Here is a 26994-nt window from a genome sequence, read left to right on the forward strand (position 1 = left end):
CATATGGAACTAGTAGAACACCTAGAATATTGTCTGACATGATTCTGCTACATGTAATGAGAGCAAATTAAATGCCTTCTACAGTGCCGTCTTATTGTATACATGCATACATAGTTTTTTTTTTTAACTTGTAGACATTGCCTTCCTTTCAAATCATTCTGCACTTTTTAACCCCTAAGAAATATAAATGCAATGTAATATGTTTTTTTCTTTCTATGGCCTTCCCTGCGCTGCAGTATGACTTGGTCAAATCAGCGCAGTGTTAATACTTCAACTGGGTATGAGCCCTTAAAAGTGGCGTGCTGCCTAAATGTAGACTGGCATTTTTCTAGAATAAGTTTTTTTTTTTTTTTTTTTTTTTTTTTACACATCCAATGTCTTCATGGTAACAACGCTACAATCATTTTCTACAATCATTAACGTATCTCTTGTATGGTAAGCTTAAGATAGACATGTGAATCCACACTTTCTTCTTTGTTTTTGTATAAAGCAATCATCAACCAAACATACAAATTGAGGAACAAGCACCAGATAAGATTAGCACATAAAAACATGCATCTTTCTGTTGAACAAAAGTAAAAAAAAAAAATGTTTTAATTGGCGACTACTTCTTAAACCGTGTACTTCCAAAATAAACTCAATGGTAGGAAGGCAGCAGCGGGCACTTGTGGAGCTGAAGAAAAGGTTTCTTTATTGAACATATTCCTCCAACGCGTTTCGATCCCAGGTGGGACCGTTGCTAGGGGTTGGCCAGCCCTGGCGACGGCCCCAGCTGGGACGGAAACGCTGGGGCCGTGAATAAGACGTACGGTTTGGCATTGTATAGTCACTTTAAATCTTCGTTTTGTGAATGTTGGCGTTTCTGGCTTTCTCTGGCTTTCCGCAATTGAACATAACAACCTTCCCAACAGCTGTGCTTTTTATTTGGCCGTTTTTTTTTTGATACACACACAAAACAAAACAAATGTAACTGCCAGGCAACGTTCGCGTTGCCATATAAACGGTATCTCCTGGGACAGGACCTCCGTTTGACACAATGTGTTTTCTGTGCAGTACAATGAAAAGGAAAAGGGCTGTCATGGTTTTTAGAGCCGTATCAACAATCATCATTATTTTCAAGTGCTTCCTTCTGCACCCGGCCTAGTTTGCATCACTTCCATTTTCCCTCCCTTTTTTTTTTTTTAATATGTTCCTTGGCATATACGCTGATCTTGTACAGAGCCCGAACGCAAAGGCTGTTGTCCGCATATTAACCCTTCCACTGCCAGAGGGGGTCTGCAAGGAACGGCATGAGGAGGGGTTACACCCAGGTTAAATATTGGGGTCGTTTTTTTTTAATTGAGAAGACTACAGCGATTTTTTTAATTTTTTTTAATAAATTGCAAAAATAAATAAAACTGTTGAAAAAGTGAATTCTCTCTTAGACCTTTTATTCATTATGCAGTGAAGCCGTTTCTCTGTGGCCAAGAACATTTGAGTCCCATTCATTAAAATGGATCCGATCTCTTCTCCAGCACGGAGCAGCGGCCCCACTGCATTGCGAATAGGTGTTGTCCTCGATTAATCTTGTCATTTATAGTAACATTTTACATAGTGATAGTGTTTGAATTACTGCGGGTCACACACTAGGTTTCCTCCCCCATTGCCTCTCCCCATCACCACACATTGGTTTATTTATCTTTTTCAATCTGATATTTTGGCCAGAACCCCTGTCTGCTGTTTCTGGGGTTTGCACCACTGCCCGATGTTTGTAACCTACTGCTCATACATTGGTAGGAAGTCTTCATTCATCTAGAGTGGCAATTGACCATTACAATGGCATTGTTAGATTATGATTATGAATCGGTCATATGTACAGCATGGTTAATATACATATTGTTCTGTTTCTGTGATGAGCCGATTCTTTTGGGAGATCCACTTCCGCCAGTAGGGGAAGTAAAGTGAAGTAGAGTTTACTTTCTCCTCTGTAGAGCGTGTTTTAATATGTAAAGATGGCGTACATGGTATGAGACGGTGTTGTACCCTGTTAGCCTGCCTTTCCAACAATTCATAAAACGTCTTCATCTCGTGCATGTATCATTATTTTTATGTGGCGCCAACAGTATACACCGCGCTTTACAAAATGACCATGCAAGGTAAAGTAGTAGCAATGGGGATAAACGCAACTGGTAAATGACAGCATGGGGCAAATATGAAGTTTACAGACATACTGTATGAGTAAAAGGCAGTAAGGGAGGTCATGGGCATCTGGGGTCAGTTGTTGCGGTGTAGTTAATTTAATGAGCTGCAGAAAGTGACAGTGCTTGACTAATATTCAGTGGAAGAGCGTTCCTTTTGGTAGAGAGGGATTAGTGAGAATGGTTTGACTGGAGATGGCTGTAGAGGTAATGGGTGCAATGGTTAGACATACCTGGGTTAAGCGTAGGAGGCAATTTGGGGAGTAATGCAGGATCAGAGTTGAGCGATATGGAGGTGTAGAGGAGTGTAGTGCCATAAAGGAAAGGAGGATCATTTTTTAGTTTTATACAGAAAATGAATAGGAAGCCAGCAGAGATTTTAGGTCAGAAGCAGATGCGCGTCTAGAGGAGGATTCGGGCAGCAGCATTGTGAATGGAATGTGAAGGAGAGCAGTGGGAGGCCAGATAAAATTATTTAACATTAATCCATACGGGAGAGAGCACGGATATGTGTTTTAGTGGTACTGGAACACAGCAAGGGGCGTATCGTAGCAATATTTCAAAGGAAGAAACTCTAGATTTAGTCACAATGTTTATATGGGGGGAAAATTAAAGGAGGAGTTGAATGTAACCCGTAGACGGCATACTGTACTTGCAAAACTGGCTGGACAGTAGTGTTTTTGACTATTAAAGAAGGGAACAATGGGGCTTGATTTGGGAGGGTGTAAGAAGCTCTCTTAGCCATGTTAAGCTTGAGACGACAAAGGGCCATCCAGGCCGTGATGGTTAAAAACATAAAGTACAAGAATGTGGCTATAAAAGGTATGTAATTTCTTCCCCCCCCCCCCAATACAAAATATTCTAAAAAATAAGAAGATTGACCAGCAATAAGATCAAGAGAAATACCACAAAGAGTGTAACATATGTTTAGGAAATTATCTACTATAAATGGAACAAGGCAGAGAAATGATTGGCCTTCTGTTCAAGGCGGTGCTTTTTGCAGGGCGAAGGTGGCTTCTGCACTGCGGTTACTCCTGTGGTTCCTGGCGTGCCAGACCATTAAAGCTGCAGTTCAAGCTGCTGTGTTTGTTTTTTTTATTTAAATTTTTTTTTCTTCCTATATTCCCCCCCCCCCCCCCATTCAATATGTGCATCAATACAATCTGCACACTGACAAGTGATTAGCTAAGCTGCTGATCGATCTGTTCTCCTGTAATCAATCACTTGCTCTGGGCTTTTTAATTCAGTTCTTGCACAGCATTGTGGGCAATGTAGTCCCTGGAATATGATTGACTGGATAGTTACTAGATACAGTTGGTTCACTGCTAGAGAGAGGGCAGGGTTTAAGAGCCAGAGCCTATCAGAAGGATAAGGGGGCAGTCACTTTGGAAATGCCTCCTACATTAGAAACATTAAAAATGTCTTTAACAATTTTTTTTTAAATGGTACAAGTATTTTCTCGTAGTGCTGAACTGATGTATAAAAACACACACACGTAGGATATTGCTTGAACTGCTGCTTTAATTGCCAACAGGTTTCTGAGTGCAGTATGAGCGATGGAAGACTGATCTGCTGTACAAGTAGCGTTATAAGCAACAGGAAACAGACAGGTTTTTATGGATGCCCCGATTGAAAGGAGCTTGCTGTCTGTTAGTGGAGAAACCTTTTTTAGGGTTGTTAGAAGCCGGATAAAGATTCTTACAAATTACGCTGAGTACGGATCCTGTTACAGCAGTTTTGTGAACGTCAAACCGGAGAAACCAGTTACCAGGGAAAGATGAGCACAGTATCTGTTTAACAGCCCTGTGACTAAAACATGCTTCAAGTATTCCATGGTTTCACCGGACACTTTGTTAACGTGCCACATACTGATTACACCATTACCTGGAGGAACTAACCTGGTTTTCGTCACACAGTCGATACTCCGTATCAGACAATCTCCTTGAACATATACCAACTTCATTCTGTCAGTACTGTGTTTTTGATGTAATTGGGTGATAATAAACCACTCCTATTCATTTTCTAGTCGTGGTAACGTACTCAAACCCCCTCTACAATGTACTTCTTTTTTTATCTACGTGCCGTTTCATGTAGTCAGTGAGGTGGTGACATCACTATATTAGTTATCTGTGGAATGCACAATTGGGAAACTTTATGTACATGTATATGCAATAGAAGTGATTTACATTTATTTTGAATAAAAAGGACAAACAATAGGAGTTGCTGTGGAGAATTGTTTTGTAAGTGTTCTGAATTCCTATGAGTTAACCCTCTGCTCTAACTCAGGCGTGCGCAAACTGGGGGCGCACAAGATTTTCTGGGGGGGCGTGGCGGTTAGAGGCCCCGCATCCTTCGCCAAGGCATATAAATTAAATGCTGGGGGAGGCGTGAGGCTTCTGTCACATCTCCTACCTGCTGTCAGCCGGCTCTTTGGCCACGCAGCGTCAAATGGCCCGCGGGGTCATGTGACGGGTCAGAGCAGGGGGGGCGGCGCAAACGCTGGGGCTGCCAAGCAAGGGAGCGCAGCTCACAAACTTTGCGCACTCCTGCTCTAACGGACAGTGCCACAAAAGGTGTCTCGGACTAACGGGAACAATTCTCCTTGATGTGATTTTAGTATATTGATAAACTTTTTGTGTTACGTTGAAGTAGAAAAATAGAAATTTACAAACGCCATCGTTCTGATAACACTGTTATTTAAATGTAGCATTTAGTCATAATTGGGTAATTTCCCCAAAGCTGTTTTATAGCAAGTTTTGTGAACTTTACTATACATTATTTAAATGGGCCTCTCCGAAACGGGATCTTGGAAATATGGGTTGCCTATTAAAGGATTTCTGTCTTTTTTTTTTTTTTTTTTTTTTTAACACTCCCATAATGTGTTTTTGTCTGGTTATACTAACTACCAGCTTCACGTTGCATAGCCTGTAACCAACATCACATTGAGACCCAAAAGATAATAAAGAGCTGTCTGTGTAGGTTTACTGGCTCTGCACTTCTTTAAGGTTGATACTGTGTGCTCATTTGCATGTCATTACCCAGAATCCCTTGCTGCAGTGGAAGCATTGTATGCTAAGCAATAATGGGGAAAGGCAGCGTTGCAGACCTGTCTGACATGCAAATGTACCCATACTGTAAGTGGTATTTTTATTAAGGGTTTTTGTCACTTTATTTACTCGCCCTAAATTGATTTGTGTTATTGGTAAACAGTAAGCTTACTACTGAATATCCTATATAGACGACATCAACGCTCACTTTGTATCGCTACAAATGGCTTTCCCTTTTTAGACACACTTGCACTGCTAATCTCGCACGGTAATGAACGTCACAGTTTTCATGTTCACATTTTGTCCACAGCCTGTGTCGGGTAAACATCCCCTTTCAGAGAGAGGTAAAGATGCCAACTCCTGAAGTGATCTGTGCACAGGAGATGTACAATGACTGCCCTGTTACAATGAACAATCACACAGCTCAATGAACTATTTCAATTAGCAACATTTTGAACGAAACATTTAGCCTCTTTAACCTTGTCTCCAGTTGTATACGGAACATGTTAACCTTTGCATTACAGAACATACAAGTGCATTTATTTTTTAGCTGGGAAGTCTTGGTCTTCTTACTTACTTTTTACTTTCCGCCTCTGCTCCCACGGACGGGTACAGGCGACTTCCACGGAAAACTTCACTTTAAAAAGATCCATGGAAGTTGTTTAGCTGGATATACCCAAGGGGACGCTAGGCCCCAGGCTCCACAGAGCCCATTTTGTTAGAAACAAGTGGCGCCACGTGAAGGCAGGGTTGTCAATTGATGAGGCTCTATATTCTCATCAATTATCCTTGCCCCCATGTCTTCTTAAACGTGTGTGTGTGTGTGTGTGTGTGTTTTTTTTTTCCAGTGTCCATCCCTATTGTAGAGCAATGGCAGTAAAAGGTCTAACAAAGACGCATGGCCGCCCTATATTTAGACCTAGGGAGGTGAGCAGTACCAGCATCCACGATGGTTATAGTACCTTCCTTCTCCATGTCAGCCCATGAAACATAGTTTGCTCATGTGTTTGTTTTGTTCTTATGTCAGGTTTAGCCATCACTTGCACTGACAGCAGGTAGCTGTGAGATAATATTTGTTTGGGGAAAAACAAACACGACCGGTTAAAGATGACGTTCTGTGGAAACACCTTGAGTAGCAAAGATGGTCATTGAGAAGGAAAGTGATTGAGTACAGTAAAGAGAAGTCACTACTGAGGCCAAAGTGAACGAAGGACGGTTAAAAGGTTATACAGTATGTCCACCAGTTACACCTCTTTGGGGAAAAAAATAGAGAGAGATTTAAGAATTTTTAAATGTTTAACATTTTCATAGTCAACAAAAGCTTTGGAGGGTAATTAAATATAATATGTTTAATGTCTTTTGGTGATTAAGTTGTCAATTCTCAAATCTACAAGTACATTTTTCCGCCCCTTTCTTTTCTTTGCCAAATAATTACAAAGCCATCATTAGTCAAATAGATGAACATAATTAGATGAGTTTTAAATTGGTGCTCCCAAAGAAAAGGTCAATCGTTTAGCTTTTCACACTATACAACTATATACTGTACAATAACAAGGTGAATAAGGTGCATCCAAAAAATGACTCGTCCATATAATATCATTAGAAAGTTTAGAAATATGACCTCCTTAAATGTTGATTGTAGTATCAGTTCAATGTATACAGGGGAGACTAGTGCGTAGTGTAACCTATGGCCAGTGCCGTCTTAACGCATGGGCACGCTGGGCAGTTGCCCGGGGGCCCCACGAGCATAGGGGCCCCATGCTAATCTATGCACAGACCAGAATTTAACACTCATTTTCCGATCACCCGCCTCAACATTCAAATCTCCCGCTAACTCGGTAGAAGGAGAAATTACGACTTGTAGCGGAGAGTTGGCGTGTCTGCATTCGCGAGAGAAATGTTGCCGTTTTTATTGCTTGCAATGTTATGGAAGCTGAATATTGTAACGGATTTGCGGGAGGCAATTAATGGCTGGGGTTGTGTAGGCAGGGCCCAGTGCAATGCTTTGCCCGGGGGCCTATAATGCTGTTAAGACGGCCCTGTCTATGGCAATCACACAAAAAGCCAGATTGGCACAAAACATCTCCCCAGAATCAGAAATAACCATCCAATAAATTAATCTATAAAGGATATGACAAACTGAAGAAACTCACTTTGTAGGTCTCAGTTGCCACTTGTCTGTCCTTGGTCTCCTTCTGATGAGGTGAGTTAGCGTGCAAATTCTGCCTGGTAGAGTAGCAGCAGGAGCAATTGAAGAAATTGGCAGAGCTCTGCAGGATTATGAATGAAGAGATCCAGAGGGGGCTCTCATTTAAAAAAAAAATTCTTTATTGGATCATAACAGACCCCAGTATAGTAAAAAAAAACGCACCTATGCATTTTGGGCAAAGAAGCCCTTTATCAAGGTGTACTGTGGTGATCTGAAACCGGCATACTATTGGCTTAGGCGTGAAAATGACGTCATCCAACAGCTTCACGCTTCTTTAAACGAAGTGTGGCCACCCATTGGATAATAAAATGTGAACAAGCAGAGCTTTATTCATCATTGCTATAGTGACAGAGCTCCGCTCTAGCAGTGAGATTGTGGGGAGAATGATGTCATGTGCACGTGGACCGTCGGACGCATGTCCCACCCGGGGGCGGCGTGTGTCCTGATAGGTCGATTACTTTTGAACAAATACGACTTTATTAAACAAATGCCAAAAAAGACAAATTTACATAAACAGTAAAAAAAAATGCCAACAACACAAACAGACGTGATTATAAAATTACAGAAAGTTAAATGCATATGATTAAATAAAGCCAGAAACTCACATTGAAATTTGGCACAGCAGGTTAAAAAGAGAAAAAGAAAGAGAGAAGATGAAAAAAGGAGAGAGAAATATATATTGAAGTAAACTATAAAGGAAAATATATAATAGCAAAAAACTAGAGGGAAGTAATCAACTAGCATAAATAATATAATATTGCATAATATAATTTTTTCAAATGAAAAAACCTATATTCTGATATCCGTCCAAGAAACATCTTCTTTGACAAAACCCTCCAAAGCTGTGCTTGCTGTGTCAATACTAAAATAGGGGAATACCATATTGATAGTCCAAATCAATGAGTAATACAAAAAGAGACGTATGAAATATATGTATATTATATCCAGCCATCTACAGAAGCCATGGTAAGGATAGAAGTTAGTGTTAAATTGTTCAAATATAGTATGTCTAAAGTAAGAGAAAAATTTTCAATGTTTAAAATTTCCATAGTCAACAAAAGCTTTGGAGGGTAATTAAATATAATATGTTTAATGTCTTTTGGTGATTAAGTTGTCAATTCTCAAATCTACAAGTACATTTTTCCGCCCCTTTCTTTTATTTGCCAAATAATTACGAAGCCATCATTACTCAAAAAGATGAACATAATTAGATGAGTTTTGCTTTTCACACCATACAACTATATACAATCACTAATATATATATATATATATATATATATATATATATATATATACACATACATATACATATACATATACATATACATATACATATACATATACATATACATATACATATACATATACATATACATATACATATACATATACATATACATATACATATATATATATATATATATATATATATATATATATATATATATATATATATATATATATATATACATTTTTTTTTTTTTTTTTTAATCCTGCTAAAGAAGCAGATTATACCTGATTGGTTGTTAACCATTGTATTTTGAAATTGTTACGTGGCTCTGCCCCTTACAACTAATCATAACGGCTTCGATTTGTATCCCGATAAAGTAGGGTGCTCTATTCCACCGGCAGGAGGCTGCAGGCTGTCTTACCGTGTGATAAATCAAGTTTGGGAATTAAGGGAGGAAATAAATGGCCTTGTAAACATATTGAGACTATTTAGCACTGAGCAGTTAGTAATTATTTGCTGCATGGAGAAGGGGGTAAGTGCCGTGACCGCTCCTCATCTGAGGTATGAAGACTTCTTTTTGCCGTGTGAGCATCGTTGACACAAGTTGAATTACAAAAGGTATAGTTTGAACTTGATGGACGGAAGTCTTTTTTCAACCTCATCTACTATGTAACTATGTAAAAGATTTCATCGCTTTATACAGTAGTGGGCAATATGCAGCCCTCACATGGGTTAACATCATAGTTTCTGCATTATGGGTGTCTTTTCACACCTGGGAGCTACTCCATGAGGCCTCTTCCTGCAGTGGAAGACCCCTTATGACCCATTCACTTGAATGGATCCAGAAGACCCCTTACAGTACAATCTAATGGAATAGCACTACTAAATAAATGTGGGTCGGTAATCCACTTCAAAGCAATGTGTAGATATATAAAGCAAAAGAACAAACTGTTCATTACTTTTCAACTTCTGTGTATTAAGGGACTTTTTGTCCCCAACTCTGATATTTATGTACTGTGGGGTTTTAAATGCTTAAATATTACTGCGCCGCCGCATTGTCTGCCCAGTTTTGCAGTTACAGAGCAGCATCCCCTTACTTGTTCACCCACCACTTTCTTTACCCCTTCTGTGCCCCATCCTCCTGAAATGCACTGTTTTACAATGTGGTGTATGAACTTGTTGGCGTGTGCACAGTACACGGTGACTTGACACTAATGCGTTACTGTGTGACCCAGAGAAGGTAGTTCTGTTACAAGCTTGTTCCCCTTTCTCTTTCAGATGTTTCTCACGGTATATCTCAGTAACAATGAGCAGCACTTCACGGAGGTACCAGTCACTCCCGAGACCACCTGCAGAGACGTTGTCGAGCTCTGTAAGGAGCCAGGCGAGACTGAGTGCCACTTGGCGGAAGTGTGGCGTGGTTCAGGTAGGAAATCCATACTATACCGGTCTGTTTATTACCAGCGCTGGAGTTCAGGGATCTGGGGGAAAGTAGTATGTTTATGTATGGATACTTTTCTGTAGCGCCACAGTGTACTCGTTGCTTTACGAAAGAGACAATGCACTACAAGCAATTATACTACAATAAGTACAACAAAGTCAGACAATAGGAAAGGAAATCTCTGCCCCGGGGAGTTTGCAGTCTAAGTTTTATGGTTACTGTTTTGTGCCTCGGTGGCAGCAAACGCATACTACTCCCACCTTCATTTTGTTCCCACTAAAGTCACGTTGTCAAATAAAATCATCTTCCCATATTATCAGTTTCTGCATGTGAGCCGCCGCACAATAATCCATGCTAAATAAGTCACTGTAGGAGGGCCGATCTGCAGTCAGAGTCTGTGTTTTCATATGAAAAAAATAATCGGGTGCAAACCACAAAAAATAAAATATTTATCTATCTACTTCCAATACTATTGTCTTTTATTTGTTTTATGCCCAAAGTGGAGCCCAGTAGTTGATTCAGTTCTCTGGAGCCCAGTAGTTGGTCTTAACTAATCCTTTAATAATAAATTAACAGGATAAAATCCCAGCACTGCAGTGTGATATCTGAGTTTGAACGAGCGGCTTAGTGAGTAAAGACACTGACTCTAAAAACAATGACACAGTTTGAAGTAGGGCGGCTGGTTCCATTCCCGGTGTCGGCTCCTTGTGACCTTGGGCAAGCCACTTTATCGCCCTGTGTCTCGGGCACCAAAAACTTGATTGTAAGCTCCACGGGGCAGAGACTGTGTCTGCAAAAACTCTGTGCGCATCGCTGCTATACAAGGGGAAAAAAAACAAACCAACCACATAACAATGCACACAGCTGGTGGCACTCACACAACCCGTAGGGAGATAAGGAAGGTGCACCAGGGGAAGTAACAAAGAAACCCCAATGAGGTCGGTATGTGGAGAAATGAAGGCAGTTGCCATTTGATTAAAGCTGCAGTTCAGTCAATATCCTGCATGTTTGTTTTTTTTAATAAATCAGTTCTGTAGTAAGAAAAAATACTTTTAGCATTTTCTGTTTTTAAAAAAACAACTTTGAAAGACCAATTTTCTTGTATTCTATTTTAACAGCCATTTGCTAAGGCACTGCCCCTTCATGTCCTGTCACAAGCCCTGGCACACCCCTTTGTCAGCCCTGCCCTCCCTCTAGCACTTGTCAGTGTAGTAGTGCTCATGAATATTCATGAGCTTCCACTGCCAGTCAAGCAGATTATAAACAAATGCCAGCTTTTAATATGTCACCAAATTTCGACCTATCAATACATGGAAAACGAATTGACCTGCAGCTATACAGTTCTTTAGGTAATTAGAGATTGCACACATAAAACTATTGAAGTAAAAAAATAAATGTAAAAAAAAAAAAAAGACTGAACTGCAGCTTTAAGTGTAACTACTGTATTTGCTACAATCAGATGCACTGAAGTTAGCCCAGTGACTGCATATGACTGCTGGCTGCCTCCTGGAAGGACATTTTTAATTCACTGTATTGTATCAACACATTTAGGTTATCGATTTTTTTCTGTGTTCTCCTTTATTCTTTTTAATTTTTTTTATTATTGTACCTCATAATAAATATCAATTTGGAATCTCTACACACCTACAGTACCTCATAGGGGACTTGTTACATCCCACTTCTCCAGGCCAATAATTGCTACATCCAAAATAAACTTGGTATGTCAAAATATCCATACGCGTATGCATCTCCAGCCCTCTTAATACAGTCATACTAGAGATGGGCTGGCCAACTCCAGGCCTCGAGGGCCACCAACAGGTCAGGGTTTAAGGATATCCCTGCTTCAGCACAGAGCTTTTTATTTGAGCCACCTGTGCTGTTGCCGGAATATCCAGAAAACCTGGCCTGTTGGTGGCCCTGGAGTCCTGGAGTTGACCACCCCTGTAGTAGGGGGTTCTTTGTGTATTGGAACATTACTTATGCTGCGCTTATACTAGAAGCTGGAAGTCGAGTCAATTTGATTTTTCCAGAGACCGCAGCTTGACGTTGCTGCCGCGGGCGCTTATACGCGCAGTCTTGCAGTATAGGTCTAGTGTGCATATAATTGGGGATTTCTTTCTCCCCTATCCTTGAGGGATTTCTTTGTGGCTTAAAGCTACAAAACATGTGAAATATTGCGAAAATGTAAGAAGTCAGTTCTGTAGTTTTGGATAATACAGCATTTGTTTTTGTGTTTTTTATTATTCCATTCTTAATGCCATTTTATATGCGTTTTTTTTAAAGCATCCTTTGATTTCTATAGCAGGCGTTAGCCCACCTCCCCAGCAGTACAAGATATTTGCAACACTTCCCTGTTTGGGATCTTTTGTTGCCAAATTTCCCAGCAGTTTCTGCTGTAAACTGTAACAATAAATAATGTTACCTTAGTAATACAAGGATACATTGTAGCTGCTGAGTTGCACTGACTGAAGCAGCCATTATGTTAGTCACACAATCAGGATTTTTACAGATTTATAATAGGAGCACCAAATGATTGCCCGCGTAGGTAAGTAAGAATGTAGAATTGTACATTGTCATGTTTTACATACAGGCATACCCCGGTTTAAGGACACTCACTTTAAGTACACTCGCGAGTAAGTACATTTCGCTCAATAGGCAAACGGCAGCTCACGCATGCGCCTGTCAGCATGTCCTGAACAGCAATACTGGCTCCCTACCTCTACCGAAGCTGTGAGCAAGCGGGGAGACTATAGAGCCTGTTACACATGCGTTATTTACATCAGTTATGCACGTATATGACGATTGCAGTACAGTACATGCATCGATATGTGGGAAAAAGGTAGTGCTTCAATTTAAGTACATTTTCGCTTTACATACATGCTCAGGTCCCATTGCGTATGTTAATGCGGGGTATGCCTGTATATACAAATAATACAAAAAAAAGGGGGGGGGGAGAATGTAGTATTGTGACTTTAATATGAGAGTTTATCTATTCATTTCTTTTGTACTAGAGGGGTTTGGGATATATTTCATAGCCATGCCCTGCAGACCCCCTGGCAGCGCTGTACCAGTAATATTGGGTTTGCCGAACACGTTGACTTGTGACTAACATAGTAGTACATTGTGGCTGTTGTGGGTCTGTGATGGCTTATAGCAATGAACCTTAACCCCTTTTGGTACCGGGACCAGGTGCGACTGTAAGAAGGTAGTGTTATTTGGACACGAAGAAAAACCTTTTGATTTACTATTATGTGAGAAACTTCTTGTTCTCTTCCACATATAAAGCTGAAAAGAACAAATATTTGTGCTCATCCATTAAATATTGGCAGGACAAGGCAAATGTGAAGAATGGGAACCAGTGTTTGGCACAAAGGCTTCCGTTTTCAAATCTGTTCCATTTCGAAGTCATGCAAAGTTTCCAATGAATGTGAGGTTTACCAGCTGAGAGGTTTATTTTTTAGATAAGTGATGGTAGATAATTTTATCCCTGGTGACAAGTACTTGCTATCCATTTCCTCTCTGTAAACTTACTAAAAACAAATCTATATGACATCTGGAACACTTTGTCTACCGCATAGTTATATATATTTTTTGTTTCCTGTAAAGATGCTGGACGTGCTTTCTGTTCTTTCTATGAGTTTTAGCGTTTTGGGTTCATGGACAGTATAATGAGTGGACATATTTCAAAGCACAGTAGTCTGGAAGGTGAAATAATGCTAAGCCTGCTAACCAACGTCAAATTGTCTCAATAGCAGGTCCCTATGCTAAATGCATATAAATGTTCAGTGAAATATTCCCTGAAGGGGTTAATATAATAAGCCTAAGCTTTATGTAACTATGTGCAGTTAAAAACTGGTATATACCAGTGAAGATACTTGCATGTAATGTAAGTAAAGTGAATTTACAAGGACCTTACTGAGAGATTATATACCTTGAAAAAGGGACTGGCCTCCCACAAATGCATTCAGTCTTAATTTTGTGTCGTTGGTGAATTTACACCATGCAAGCACAAATGGCACTGCATGTATAGTTTGGCGTGTGGAGGAGGTATGGGTATGAGGCAGTAGTGCTTTCCCCTACCTTTCTTGTTCCTAGTTAAGTATGATGTAATTTTGTGTACCGTATGTTTAACACAAGTTTCACAGTGTTGCTTTAGACCATGTGAGGCATTTATTACACCGTTCCAGATGTGTTTTGCACATAGCGATAGTTGTGGTGGTGGTTGTTCAGATATGTTGATATTAGGGGCTGGGCAATATACTGGTACCATAGTAATACCGCGGCAGACGCTGGCACCAAATAATATCCCAGTAATAAATCTGCTAACATATCAACTTACCGCGTGGTAAGACGATATGAGCGGCTTTATTACTTTGTGCCGGAGTGTGGGGTTGCACCCGGAGCTGTCAGACACACTCCTCTCACTCCCATCCTTCCTCTTCCCGCTGCACTTCTGCCTGCCAGGAGGGAAGAGGCGTCTGGCAGCTCCATGTGGGACGGCATCAGAGAGAGGGTGTGCAGCAAGAACCGAAAGGCTCACAAGCTCTCTCCTCACAATATATTGTATATAGTTTGAGTGAAATCTGTTTTTAAATGACGTATGTAACGGTGAGTCATGGGATGAGGGGGGTGATTGGAGTAGTGTAGGTGAGTGATGGGGTGGGTGAATGAGGGGGTGTTAGGATGATGGGAGCAGTGTAGGTGAGAAAAGGTGAAGTGTCCGACATGGAAAAGGTTTGAAAATGAAAGGCCCTTCTGGTAAATATAAATATGTATTTCTTTTGATAACTCATTTTATTTAGATTTACTAGATCATTTTTGAACTCTTATTTTAGTAAGTATAGTTATTGCGATGAATGTACTGTTCTTGTTATTCTGTTATTGCCCAACCCTAGGTAATTCTCTGAAAGCCAAGATGCCAGCTTGCAAGTTTTGGGACACATTCCACTCTTGGGTGCAAGCACAGTGTTATCCATTTTTGTTTATATTCAGCTTCAGTGGTGAGAGAAGTTTAAAAAAAATAAAGTAAAAAAATAAAACCCTCTCATGATGTCTCATTGTCCAACCTGGCAACATCTGGTGACAATACTTTACGTTTTATTTAATCCAAAGAGTCCTGATAAACTGTGTCGGTCTGGAATCTACCTATATGTTATGCACAAACTACTCTTTAACTTGACTTAAAAGTCATATGAGCAGAGACCCTTGCTCGGTTTAATCTCTTTAAAGTGAGCTGGCGCTCGCGGCCCAGATAACGATGAGCTCGTGGCCAAGCTAATGATGAGCTCGCGGCCCCGAATAACCAAACAAGTTTCTTCTGATCTTTTTTTCCCCATCACAACGATTCCGTGTTTGTGTTTCAGAGCGTCCTGTGCCAGATAACGAACGGATGTGCGATGTTCTGCAGAAGTACGGGATGCAGAGGAACGAAGCCCGCTTCTACCTGCGCCATGACCGCCCTCCCTCCAGAGAGTCAGGTTGGTGGTCTGCTCTTCATAAAATGTTCTGGGGGAAAAAACACACATCTTATGCATGTTTTTCCACTGAGAATTACGTATTTTTCGTTTTTTCTATAACTCTTTTAATTGTTTTCCGGAGTCATTTTTTTGTTGTCACTTATTGAATTGGGCATTGCCAAGACATGGAGCCCTGAGGTTCATATTGGCCGATACGAAAACGATGGCTGTTTGGATGCTTTTGACTTTCCATGGCTTCGGGACACATTGATGCATCAAGGGAGAAATTCCAGAAGAGTTTGGATTGAGTTGTTTGTTACGCTGAAAGATCTTGTGTTTTTTGAGCATGGAATGAAATGCACTGCCAAGCAAATTGCTGCAGGTCTTTCCTGCAACGGCATGGTATCATATTGCGCCCTAATACCGGGGTGGGCTACTCCAGTCCTCAAGGGCCACCAACAGGCCATGTTTCACGGTATCTCTGCTTCAGCGCAGTTGGCTCAATCAGTGGCTTTGACTGACTGAGCCACCTGGGCGGCATAGGGATATCCCTAATACGTGGCCGTTGGTGGCCCTTGATGACTGGAGTTTCCCACCACTGCTTTAATCCCAGCAGACGTGAAGAGCTAGAGTGACATATATATTGGATATTTTTGCCCTGGTGATGGAAGCGGCTTTCTTCCTCCGTTCTCTCGGAACACCCAAATTATTTTCTCGTTCTAGTCCTGTGAAACCTGGGCTGTCTTTGTTTTTTGTGATGCACGTACCACTTTGTAATAGTGTGAATCTTTGCACGTTCAGCATCCTTCTCATTGTTCTTATGAACACAAAAGTCGGACTCTCAAAGTGCCACTTGTAAAGGTTTAGCTAGCTGCAAGGATTAAACGGGAATGGCGGATATGTTTGGCTTTTGTGGTTATTGACAGTGAATAGGTAATTATGTAACCAAGGAGGTCCCAGGAGATTTTGTGAAGCATGTCGGAGATAAGGAGGGATGGTGTTTATTTCACCATGTCTACTAGAGGCTACGTGCTGCATGTTCCGAGTGACTGTTCCCCCTTTGCATTGGGCAATCTCTGTAACCAAGTGAATGTTAGCAAATATATATATTTGTTATTGTAATATTTGAGTGTAGCGTTAGATTGACACCTAATCTGTGTATCTGTTTTTTATGAATTGACAAGTGATGAAATTTGTAGTCCTACTTAACCAGTCAAAAAAAAAAAAAATCTTTCAAATTGCGATTACTCAATAGTTTTTTTCCTGATCACATACTTTAAAGGAGTTTTGCCTTTAAAAAAAAATTGTATTGCCCCCCAGGTGAGAAGCAGGGTGAGTCTTCGGAGCCAAACCACATTCCTTTTAGCACAGGGGACAACCTGTTCCCCGACATAGTTACATCTGAAGGTGGTGCTGGTATCACACTTCTGTATAAAGGTCCCATGTCACACGGACCAATAAGAAGTTGCAAGGGATGACATTGCGGCTTCCTATTGGACCCCGCGACACAGAACCTTTAAATAGAGATTTGCTGTGCCCAGCTGGAGCTGCTACCAGCAGCCCCTACAGATGTAAGTATCTCCGGAAACGGGGTCAGCGCAGCTGAAATCAATGGCGTTCAGCTCCAGAGACCCCCTGCTTTAAACCTATTTAAAAAATAAATACAAAATGATGTAATGCCTCTTTAACTTTAACCTTCTATAGTAGGTTTCAGTTTGAGAGCTATTACTATAAAACATGTTTGCTGGGACTCTTAATGATTTCCACCACGGTCTGTTCTCTGAAACTCTGCTTTGTCATTAAGCCATAATCAGTCATATTGAATCTGCTGCTTACCCCAACAAGAGCAGTATTACTAAATGTGCTGTCCTTTATCAGAGTTACTGGACCTAATTTGCATAGCTATTAAACATATCAAACTATGAAACAAACTGAACTAGTACGTAATGTGTTAGATGGGTATTCTGTTATGAGAACTTTTCATTTTATTGCAACTCCAATTCTTGTTGTAAGAATGTAGTGTCTCTTCAAAAAATGATGCAAGTAACTGGTGAAAAACCCCTGCCGGCATAAGCGGAAAAATTCATTTAAATGGAGAAAACTGGAATATAACAGATATATTTGTAATAGATTGCATTCGGGCATGAACAAAGGGAAACACTGGTCTTTCTTGTTCACGTTAAGTGGGACTTTTTGAGGTCACGTTCTCTGAATATTGCCCAATCCTTGGTGTTCTTTTCCATTGCAGTGAGTGGACAGAGAGTCCATGACCCAAACCTGAAAAGAAATGGAGTCAAAGTCCCTGGTGACCGAAGGATGGAGAACGGGGTATGTATTAGATGATTCCCCCCATGGGATGAAGCATGTCATTGATTTGCTGCAACATACAGCTAATGTTTTTCTTTCAGTACAAATAGTTAATTGACACTTGCCTGGCTGTCTGTTCATTGTTTCTTGTATATTTAAATGCAGGTCAATGGCCCCAGGATGGATATGACTCTAGCTGAACTACAGGAGATGGCTGCACGTCAACAGCAGCAAATTGAGACTCAACAACAAATGCTGGCTACAAAGGTACGTGTCTCAAGGTGTTTGATGCCTGATCCTGATGATGATATTTTAGAATCAGTATAGGTCCGTTCAGTGGCGTAGCTAGCGGGCCCCCGGGGAAAAAAAAATTCAGGGCCCCCTCATGTCTCTGTGTCTCTCTCACGCTCTGAAATCAAATAAGTTTTATTGGCATGACGAAAGATTATTTCAGTATTGCCAAAGTGTGAATAATAGGGGATGGGGTACAATGATTACACAGTACATGAATTTTATATGGGGTAGGGTATAATGATTGCACTGTACATGGGTAACAGTTACACACAGGGATGTGGGGGTTAGTGGGAGAATTTCAGCCTGTGGCAGGTGCTGATATAGTGTGCAGCCAGTTCTGCTGTGGTTTCATCTTCTCCCAGGAGGATTGCTATTTTTTGGTTCTTTTCTATATTATTAAAGTTCTGAATAAGAGCTGCGAGTTTCTTCAGCTGGGCACGACTCACTTCACAGCAGGAAGTGTTTCATCTACTACCTCTCCTAGCTCACATCGCTGGCACAGTCTCATCTCCCGGGGCTTCCAGTTCTGTCTGTCTGCCCCAGGCTGTGGGCACTAATTTTGTACTGGCCCAAGGTCTGTCTCTGCTTTGGGTCTTTTTACCTTCAGTAGGTAGGGTGCCAGAGTGTATTCTCTCTGTAGGCTGTGGGAGGTCTCCAGCTTCGTTGAGCACTGAATATTATTTTCCCACAGTCACATACTGCTTCTTTATTTCGCTGGCCATTGCGTTGATTTGTTTTTTTGGCTGGTTGTTGATCTGTGTGGGGTTTTGTTCTTGGAGTGAGAGGACAAGTTGTTTGATGGCACAGGGTTTATTGAGGAGGTCCTGGTTTTTCATTGCTCTGTAGCAGTAAAAATAAACAATTGTGGTGGCCTTACCGTTCAGCCTAATATAAAATGGGTGATATAATATCTAATTGTATTAACAGGGTGCAATAGGATACTACTGTATCGTTTTAACAAGGTAGGTTCCAAGAAGGACATATGTAGAAGCACATGCACACCGCTGGTAGGTGCTGGAGGGGGGTACTTATCTGCCGGTGCGCTGTATCCAGGGAGGTCCAGACATCCCAGAGGTACTTGAGCAAAGGAATGGAAGCAGGCACACGGTCTTACTAAAGGTGCAGTTTATTGTGCCACCAATAAACTGCACCTTTAGTAAGACCGTGTGCCTGCTTCCATTCCTTTGCTCAGGTTCCAAGAAGGAACCTGAAAAGGTCCTATACATAGCACTCGCTGTGGAACGTAAATAGATGGACTAATAGTCCTGAGATTCTCAATATCCCCACATAAGGGTCAATAGACCAAGGCTAGCCAGAAATTGACACATTTAATATATATGTCCATATAGGACTAAAAAGATCAAAATAATACAATTTGAATCATTCATAAATCAACGAAAAAGAGGGAACATGTAATACATACTGTAGTTTAAAAGTCCTCATGCGGTTACTTCCTCAGTGTGTGTAGATATAGAGTAAAACATGTATCTGTCATAAGTAAAGACCGCCTATAGTAGTGTATATACTTCAGTTAGGAGATAAGACAATCAAGGTAGATATCATACACAAACACTTCTAACAGGTGTAGCAGCACAATATGGATCTCATGGCTGGATCATATTGTAATATACATAGAACAATATAATGAGTTGATGGTAAAAATCCTCTATGTATAACAATGGTTGGTTCGTATTATATACATTATAACAATGTAATAGGCGTAAATAGTAAATTCCTGAATATATGTATAAATACACTTCTACATGCCACAATACATGAAATGTCACAAAGGATGTGTATAACCACGAGTTGGTAAAGTAGCTACACAAATGTCCACACTGAATATATCTCACATGTTCTGCATGGACCAATCCATAAATGTAGCCAAACACATACCCAATTAGATACAAGTACAACCCATATACGCTATGTAGGTAATTCCTAGACATAAATGTGACAGGCAAAATAGCATGAAAGGGGTTATATAAGATGTGTGTATAAGGGCTACCGAAAAAATCGGGATACAAGCCGTATGTATGGATCTGCTATTGCTGCACCAAGATGGCGATGCCTCACTTCACTGTCGTGGCATCAATCCCCGACGCGCGTTTCGCATGACACGGATAGCTTCATAAGGGGGAGGAGTCATATTTTTATACATATATTGAGGATTCTTACTATCTAATCATTATATTGTTCTATGTATATTACAATATGATCCCGCAATGAGATCCATATTGTGCTGCTGCACCTGTTAGAAGTGTTGGTCTATGATATATCTACCTTGATTGCCTTATCTCCTAACTTGAGTATACGACTATAGGCGGTCTTTACCTATGACATAGAGATACATGTTTTACGCTATATCTACACACACTGAGGCAGCAACCTTATGAGGACTTTTAATTACACTATGTATTATATGTTCACTCTTTTTGTTGATTTGTGGATTATTATTAAAATTTTATTTAGATTTTTTTAGTCCTATGTGGACATATATTGTGTCAATTTCTGGCTAGCCTTGGTCTATTGACCCTTATGGGGAGATCTTGAGAATCTCAAGACTATTAGTCCATCTATTTATGTTCCACAGTGAGTGCTATGTATAGGACCTTTTCAGGTTCCTGCTTGGAACCTACCTGGTTTAAAATGACTCGGTAGCAGTAATACTGTGGGTGGCTGTTGTTTAGGTGAGCCCAGAATGTCAGTGCTCTCTTCTGTAGAGTGAGCAGTAGAGGAAAGCGGGCCAGCTAAGCCCGGCATGCATTGTTTGATGTACTCCTGTGTACTTGGAGAAGGTGTTTGCAGAATTCCAGATGCAGTATTTTGGTTGGGCTGGTATCCCATTTTGTAGAGTCTGGGTATGTAACAGGACCCCACACCTCGCTGCCATATAGAAGGATGGGTTTGATGATGCTGTTGAATATTTTCATCCAGATTCTTTTGGTTTTAGGTGGTACATCTGTTTGCTTATTGCATAGAATGCTCTGTGGGCCTTCTTATGGCCAGGTTGAATTTCCCTGATGAGCTGATTGTTAGACCAAGGTATGTGTAGCTCGCTGTCTGTTCCAGTGCATTGTCATTCAGTGTGAATTGCGATATGCTTGGATGTTTTTTAGATTTTGTCTGGAATACCATGATTCTGTTTTTGTATAGGTTCACAGTGTGCCCATGTCTGGCTGAATTTTTTTAGTATTGCCAGTTTCTGTTGGAGGCCTTGTTCTGTTGGACACAGCAGGAGCAGATTGTCTGCGTATAGTAGAGACTTGATCTCTGTTCCAGCCAAGTTGAGCCCAGGTGCTGAGGAGGATTCTAGGGCTGCTGCAAGCTCATAGGTGTATATGTTAAAAAGTGTGGGACTCGGGCTGCAGCCCTGTCTAACTCCACTGCCTTGATGTAAGACGTCTTGTCCTTTTTGTTATTAACTTTCACGCAGCATTTGTTTTCACAGTACATACTTGTGATGTCGTATAGTCTCCCCCCTATTCCACTTTAGTATTTTCAGTAATAGACCTGGATGCCAGATGGAGTCAAAGACTTTTTAAAGTCCACAAAGCAAGCAGAGATTTTGCCCTTGTTGGTGTTGTGGACGTGCTTATTGATCAGGCTGTGTAGTGTAGATGTGATCCGTGGTGCGGTGGTTTGGCAGGAAGCCTCTCTGGCTCTTACTCAGTACACTCTGCTCTGTTAGGAAGGTGAGGATTCTGCTGTTCAAGATGCTGTTAAACAGTTTCCCCAGGGTGCTGCTGACATACATGCCTCTGTAATTGGATGTGTCCAGTCTGTCTCCTTTCTTGTGGATAGGGGTTATTATCCCTTATGTCCTTCGTTCCACAGTTCAGGGAAGTAGCCAGTAGTAAGGACCAGGTTGAACATTTTTAGGAGAGCTTCTTGTATAGATGGCTTGCTGTACTTCAGCTTCTCAAGTAGAATGCCATCTGGTCCACTGGCTTTCTTGGTTTTTATTAGTTTTATTTTTACGTTTATTTCCTGGATTGTGATTGGTATGTCCAGGGTTTTTTGGTTCTTACATAATTTCTCCAGTGATGTTTGCTTGTTTGTTTGTTTGTTTGGTGAGGATTTGTTTTTGTTCTTGTCCGGTTTTCTCCTGGGGTTTCTTGGTAAAGGTCCTCAAAGTAGTTTTTCCAGATGTTGCCATTCTGAATGGCCAGGTGTCTGTTATTCTGTTTTGTATCAAGATGTTTCCAGGTTTGCTAAAAAGTATTTTCATCCAATGCTTCTTCAATTCTTTCTAATTTGTCGGCAATGTGGTTTTGTTTTTTCTTCCTTAGGGTGTGCCTGTAGTCCTTCAGGTGTTGGTGGTACCTCATTCGTAGTTCTGTATTGTTTGGGTCTCTGTGTTTTTCGTTTGATATTGTTCGCAGGCTTTTCTAAGGGTGTTGCATTCCTTATCAAACCATTTTTCTTTGATTTTTGGCGTTTGTTGTTGGTCTATTATGGCTAGTATTTTTCAGGTTTGATTTCCTTGCTATTAGATGGAATATTTTGTTTTCTTACTGCCAAGTTTACTCCGTGTTTGTTCTGCTCCTAATTTGTGTTCTGAAAGCTTTGGAGTAGGATTCCGACTTCTGAGCTGATTTTGTTTCTGTGTATGTCGCGAGGCTCTGTTTTGTCCATGTGTAGTGTCTTTCAGGCTATGAAGGTTGGAGAGGGTTTTTTGTGTTGTGCTTGGTTGGTCTGGTCTGGTAATCCACTATGCTGTTGCCCAGCACAGAAGCTGTAGGTGTATCTGCCCAAAGAGTCTCCCCTTGTCCGTCTAATACAGTGATAATGTATCGTCCCAGACCATAACACCGGTTTAGGAGCACGTTACCATTCTTGTTTATTGCACTGTCGCAGCTGGTTCTTTTCGTGTCACAGAGCTATGACAGCAAGTGCCACTTCCAAAGATGTAGTTATTTCCATCTGTGGGTGTGTAGTCCTGTTCTGACGTTGAGGTCTCCACACATCAGCACTTTACCCAGGGTCTGAAAGTGGATTGCCTCTGCAAGATTTCGAAGATGCCTGGTTGGAGTATGAGGAGTCGGAGGGGGGATGTATGCTGCACATAGATGTGTCATATTGATGGGTGAACATGGAGCCTTTTTATTTGTAGCCACATGTGGGTATCCCCTCTTTTTATTGGGTTTATTTTGCTTTTAAGCTCCTCCTTGTACCATATTATGATTCCTCCTGAATGGCAGCCTCGTTTCACACCTTTGTGTGTTATTGGGCTGGTACTAGGAGCTGCCTGTAGCCCATAGGTATGAGAGACATCTCCCCCAATTGGATCCATGTTTCGTGGAGGATAAAAATGTCCACGTTCGTTTAAATTGTTTATGATGTCTGGATCTTTTGGTTTAGAAACCAAATGCTGACGCATTCAGGACTGAATGTTCCAGCTGCTAATTTTAAAAGATCCCATCATGCACACAGTATAAATTCTATATCTTATGCCTTACAGTGAGCTAATCTGAAAGTGTGTTTTTTTGTTTTTGTTTCTAGTCTTTTGTTGATACTATAAATGTGGGTACATTCATTCTTGGCATTTATGTACATCTTTATCTGCATGTATTGGTGTATGCTTGTTTGTGGTAATGATGTTGGTAGGATTATGCATACTTACATCAGTCTGGTGCAGATGGTAGTGAGCAGTTCCCAGATTTCCTTTAGTTCATTGCTAGCAGTTAGTCTGGCTCTGGAGGTTGTTGGTGTGATGCTGGGTGTTTGTCCCAATGCTGCTGTCTGTGGGTATCTGTCTCATGAGATCTGTGTAGTCTGAGTCCGTCTGAGTCCATGGTGCAGTGTCCTGTCCTGCAGGGGGTATTTGGCTGTTCTCTGCAAGCTAAAATCTGCACCATGCCTCATTCCAATAGGGAGCTGCTAAAATCTGCACCGTGTCTCATATTCCAATAGGGAGCTGCTAAAATCTGCACTGTGCCTCATATTCTAATAGAGCTGCTAACATCTGCACAGTGCCTCACACCGCACCCGAGAAGCACATTTTATTAGGTCCTGCTTGTTTCAAGTAATCCATGTTATGATGTACAAATTAGAACATATGAATTGTCTAGAACAACTTGGAAACTGTCCAATAAAAATGTACACTCCCTTTAAGAGAGGACTTTATAGGCACAATAAATTCTTGCTCTGAGGATCTTGCTGTGCCAGTATGGGAGATTGTGACTTTCTCTAGGTCACAAGGAGCTGGCTCTGGGATTTTGAAGGGGTTCCTCGGAATTGATGGTGTTGACGTGGAATTCTCACTTCAAGTTTTAATCTTCCTACCCCGGACGCAGTTTTTTTATTTTTACTCCACGGCCCTGTGACTTTCTTTGGCAGCTTCCATAGTAATGCCAGATGCTGTGCGCACATCACCTGCAGTGCTTTCCTGCTTTGCACTCAAGCGTAACCTTTTGTGTGTTCGTGGTTCCGGTGATGTCGTTTGCAGTGCATTTATTTCTGACCCTCTAATTTCCATTCTAGAAAGGACGCCCTTAATTTTACAAGGTCAGAGGTTATCGATCTTGACCACTTCATTATTAGTAGGGGGAAAAGTGATAGTCTCTCTTGGTATGAGTGTGTGTTGTGTGGGTGTGGGTGTGTGTTGTGTGGGTGTGTGTTGGTTGACGCCAGCGCAGTTAAACCCCCCAGGATTAGGGTACAGCAGTGATGATCTCATACAGATACTTAGCATCTTTTGTTGTACAATGCAGCATGTTTATTAGGAGTTAAATACTGTTTTAAGATTAGCTAAAATGTAAAAAAAAAAAAAAAAGGCCTAAACATTGAGATACCAATTAATCTTTAAAGATTTGTGTGTGCAAAAAACCCAAATCTGACTATGTTGCAATTTCCAAGAGTCACGCACCACTAAACAGCTGCGGTTTATCTAGGAGCAGCGTCTGAAATATCTCAAGCAGCAAGATCCGAGGCAGCAGCAGCAGCAGCAGCAAGCCAACGAACAGGAGAAGCTCAAGAGGCTGAGAGAGATTGCTGAGAATCAAGAGGCCAAGCTGAAGAAAGTGAGAGCGCTTAAGGGCCACGTAGAGCAGAAAAGACTCAGCAACGGGAGATTAGGTGAGCTGCGGAAGTAAAAACCCCTTCTTATTGTTGGTTCCCCTAAATGTTGCTGCCTGCAAGGCGGCCTGTGTACATGCAACAAGGTGAAACCTTCTTAGTCACTGGAGATAAGCGGTTCAAAACCACGAAAAACCGCGGTGCTGGGGTAGGTGGCTGCCGCGACGGCGCAGCAGGGGGTCCATTCCTTTTATTGGGATGTCCCGCAGCATTAACCCTCGCTGGGCCTCGACCGGCTTGGTCACCGTGCCGGGAACAGTTAGACCAGCTACATCTGCAGGTTGTGATATCTTCTGCTCTTTATAGATGATATTGTGGACATCTGAGCTCTTAAAATGTTACAGTACACACCGCTGCCAAGTATTTAGTTCTCCGCATTTTAGTGACGCCCAGTACTCCCTGTGAACGCTGCCGGTTTAATCTTTGTGTCCTTGCTTGTCTTATTTCATCCCAAGACCAGCACTTGTATCCCATGTTGGCAACGCAAACACATTCTGAGAAATTGAACTATTTATTCAATTCCACTGATCCGTAGATAAAACAACATGCATGTTTTTGAAGGAATTATTTTTTTGTAATAAGTCGCAGTAAATTTGCTCATTCTTAATGTGGCTGTCCAACTACACACCATAGTGGTCTAAAGGGATTTTTTGGGGTGTAGGCGGGATTTATGTTTTAAAAAAAAAAATAAAGTAATCATCTGATTTTAATATTTTAATGTTTCCAGGGTAGCTGAACGTTTTTTTTTTCCTTTTGTGATCCAGCGTTAAACTCCACTTATTTTGGTGGTTCTTTTTTAAATGTAAATATAATTTTCTAATCCTTTTAGAACACAAAACCGCATTTTCATTAGGAGGCTGGTTGAATCTTTATAAATAAGCCATTTGCATTGCTATTTGTTTACTCGTAGTGGAACTTGTCCATACATGTGGGAAATGTATAATGGGGTCGTAAAGCAGCTTCTGGTTCCCGTCCTGTTCAGACTTCTGTGACGCTTACGTTTTTGATTGTTGTTTGAATGGTTGTACACCCTGCAAAGACATTATATTATGTGACTCACTCAGCCTAATCGGGTGCCTGGCACTGCCCTGCTGTTTCCGTCACTCTCGCACAGTTTGTTCCCTCTGTTATCTCTGTTTAGATGCACAATTTCACACACTATATATAGAGTTTAAAAAGGAAACTATAAAGTGAATGCAAAGCTGCATTGTAAAGCTGCCTATTTAATACGCTGGGTTATGTACACACCGTTGGTGGAAGATCCATCTCTATTTTAATGTCAACACTGTTACTGTTGTTGCACTTATCAGAAGGGAGGATGGGATTATCAGGAAGGTATTTGAACTCCGGTGCCTTGGTTTTTAGATCCGATCTGGCAGAGCACGGATAATAACTCTGTGAGCATTCCTTATCCGTTACAGGTCTTTGGGCATCATGTCTGTTCCAAGAGGCTCCCGATTTTATTGCTTGGCAACATACCAGAATGTTTCCCCGAGGGGGGGCATATTCTGTCAACTGAGCATCTCAGACTCTCTTCTGCATGATTTTCTTTCTAATCCGATTGAGTATATGTACAAGTGATTTTCCGTGCAGGACCACAATGAAGCAATACCTGAGATGCAGGCCGTGTTTAACCGGCCGTCTGTACTGCGGTGGGTTTTTTTTTTTAAACATAACTGAACGGGTTTTCCAGAGCTGTTCTTTGGATCCCCTGGTTCCAGAGCAAATCCTGTGACCCTCTGGTTCCAGAGC

At 41.1% G+C, this 26994-nt stretch overlaps 1 protein-coding gene across 3 annotated transcripts in view; it reads left to right on the forward strand.

Moving 5' to 3' along the window:
* The window catches only part of TP53BP2 (tumor protein p53 binding protein 2), a 58148-nt gene that overhangs the window by 11947 nt on the left and 19207 nt on the right, over positions 1-26994 (forward strand). For all 3 annotated transcript variants that reach the window (XM_075595523.1, XM_075595521.1, XM_075595522.1), the window contains 5 exons: positions 9943-10090; positions 15469-15582; positions 17810-17889; positions 18034-18135; positions 25059-25242. In XM_075595523.1, the coding sequence (XP_075451638.1) occupies positions 9943-10090; positions 15469-15582; positions 17810-17889; positions 18034-18135; positions 25059-25242 (628 nt within the window). The remainder of the gene's footprint in view (positions 1-9942; positions 10091-15468; positions 15583-17809; positions 17890-18033; positions 18136-25058; positions 25243-26994) is intronic.

This window comes from Ascaphus truei, chromosome 4 (genome assembly GCF_040206685.1).
Source record: "Ascaphus truei isolate aAscTru1 chromosome 4, aAscTru1.hap1, whole genome shotgun sequence".
Taxonomy (NCBI): Eukaryota; Metazoa; Chordata; class Amphibia; order Anura; family Ascaphidae; genus Ascaphus; species Ascaphus truei.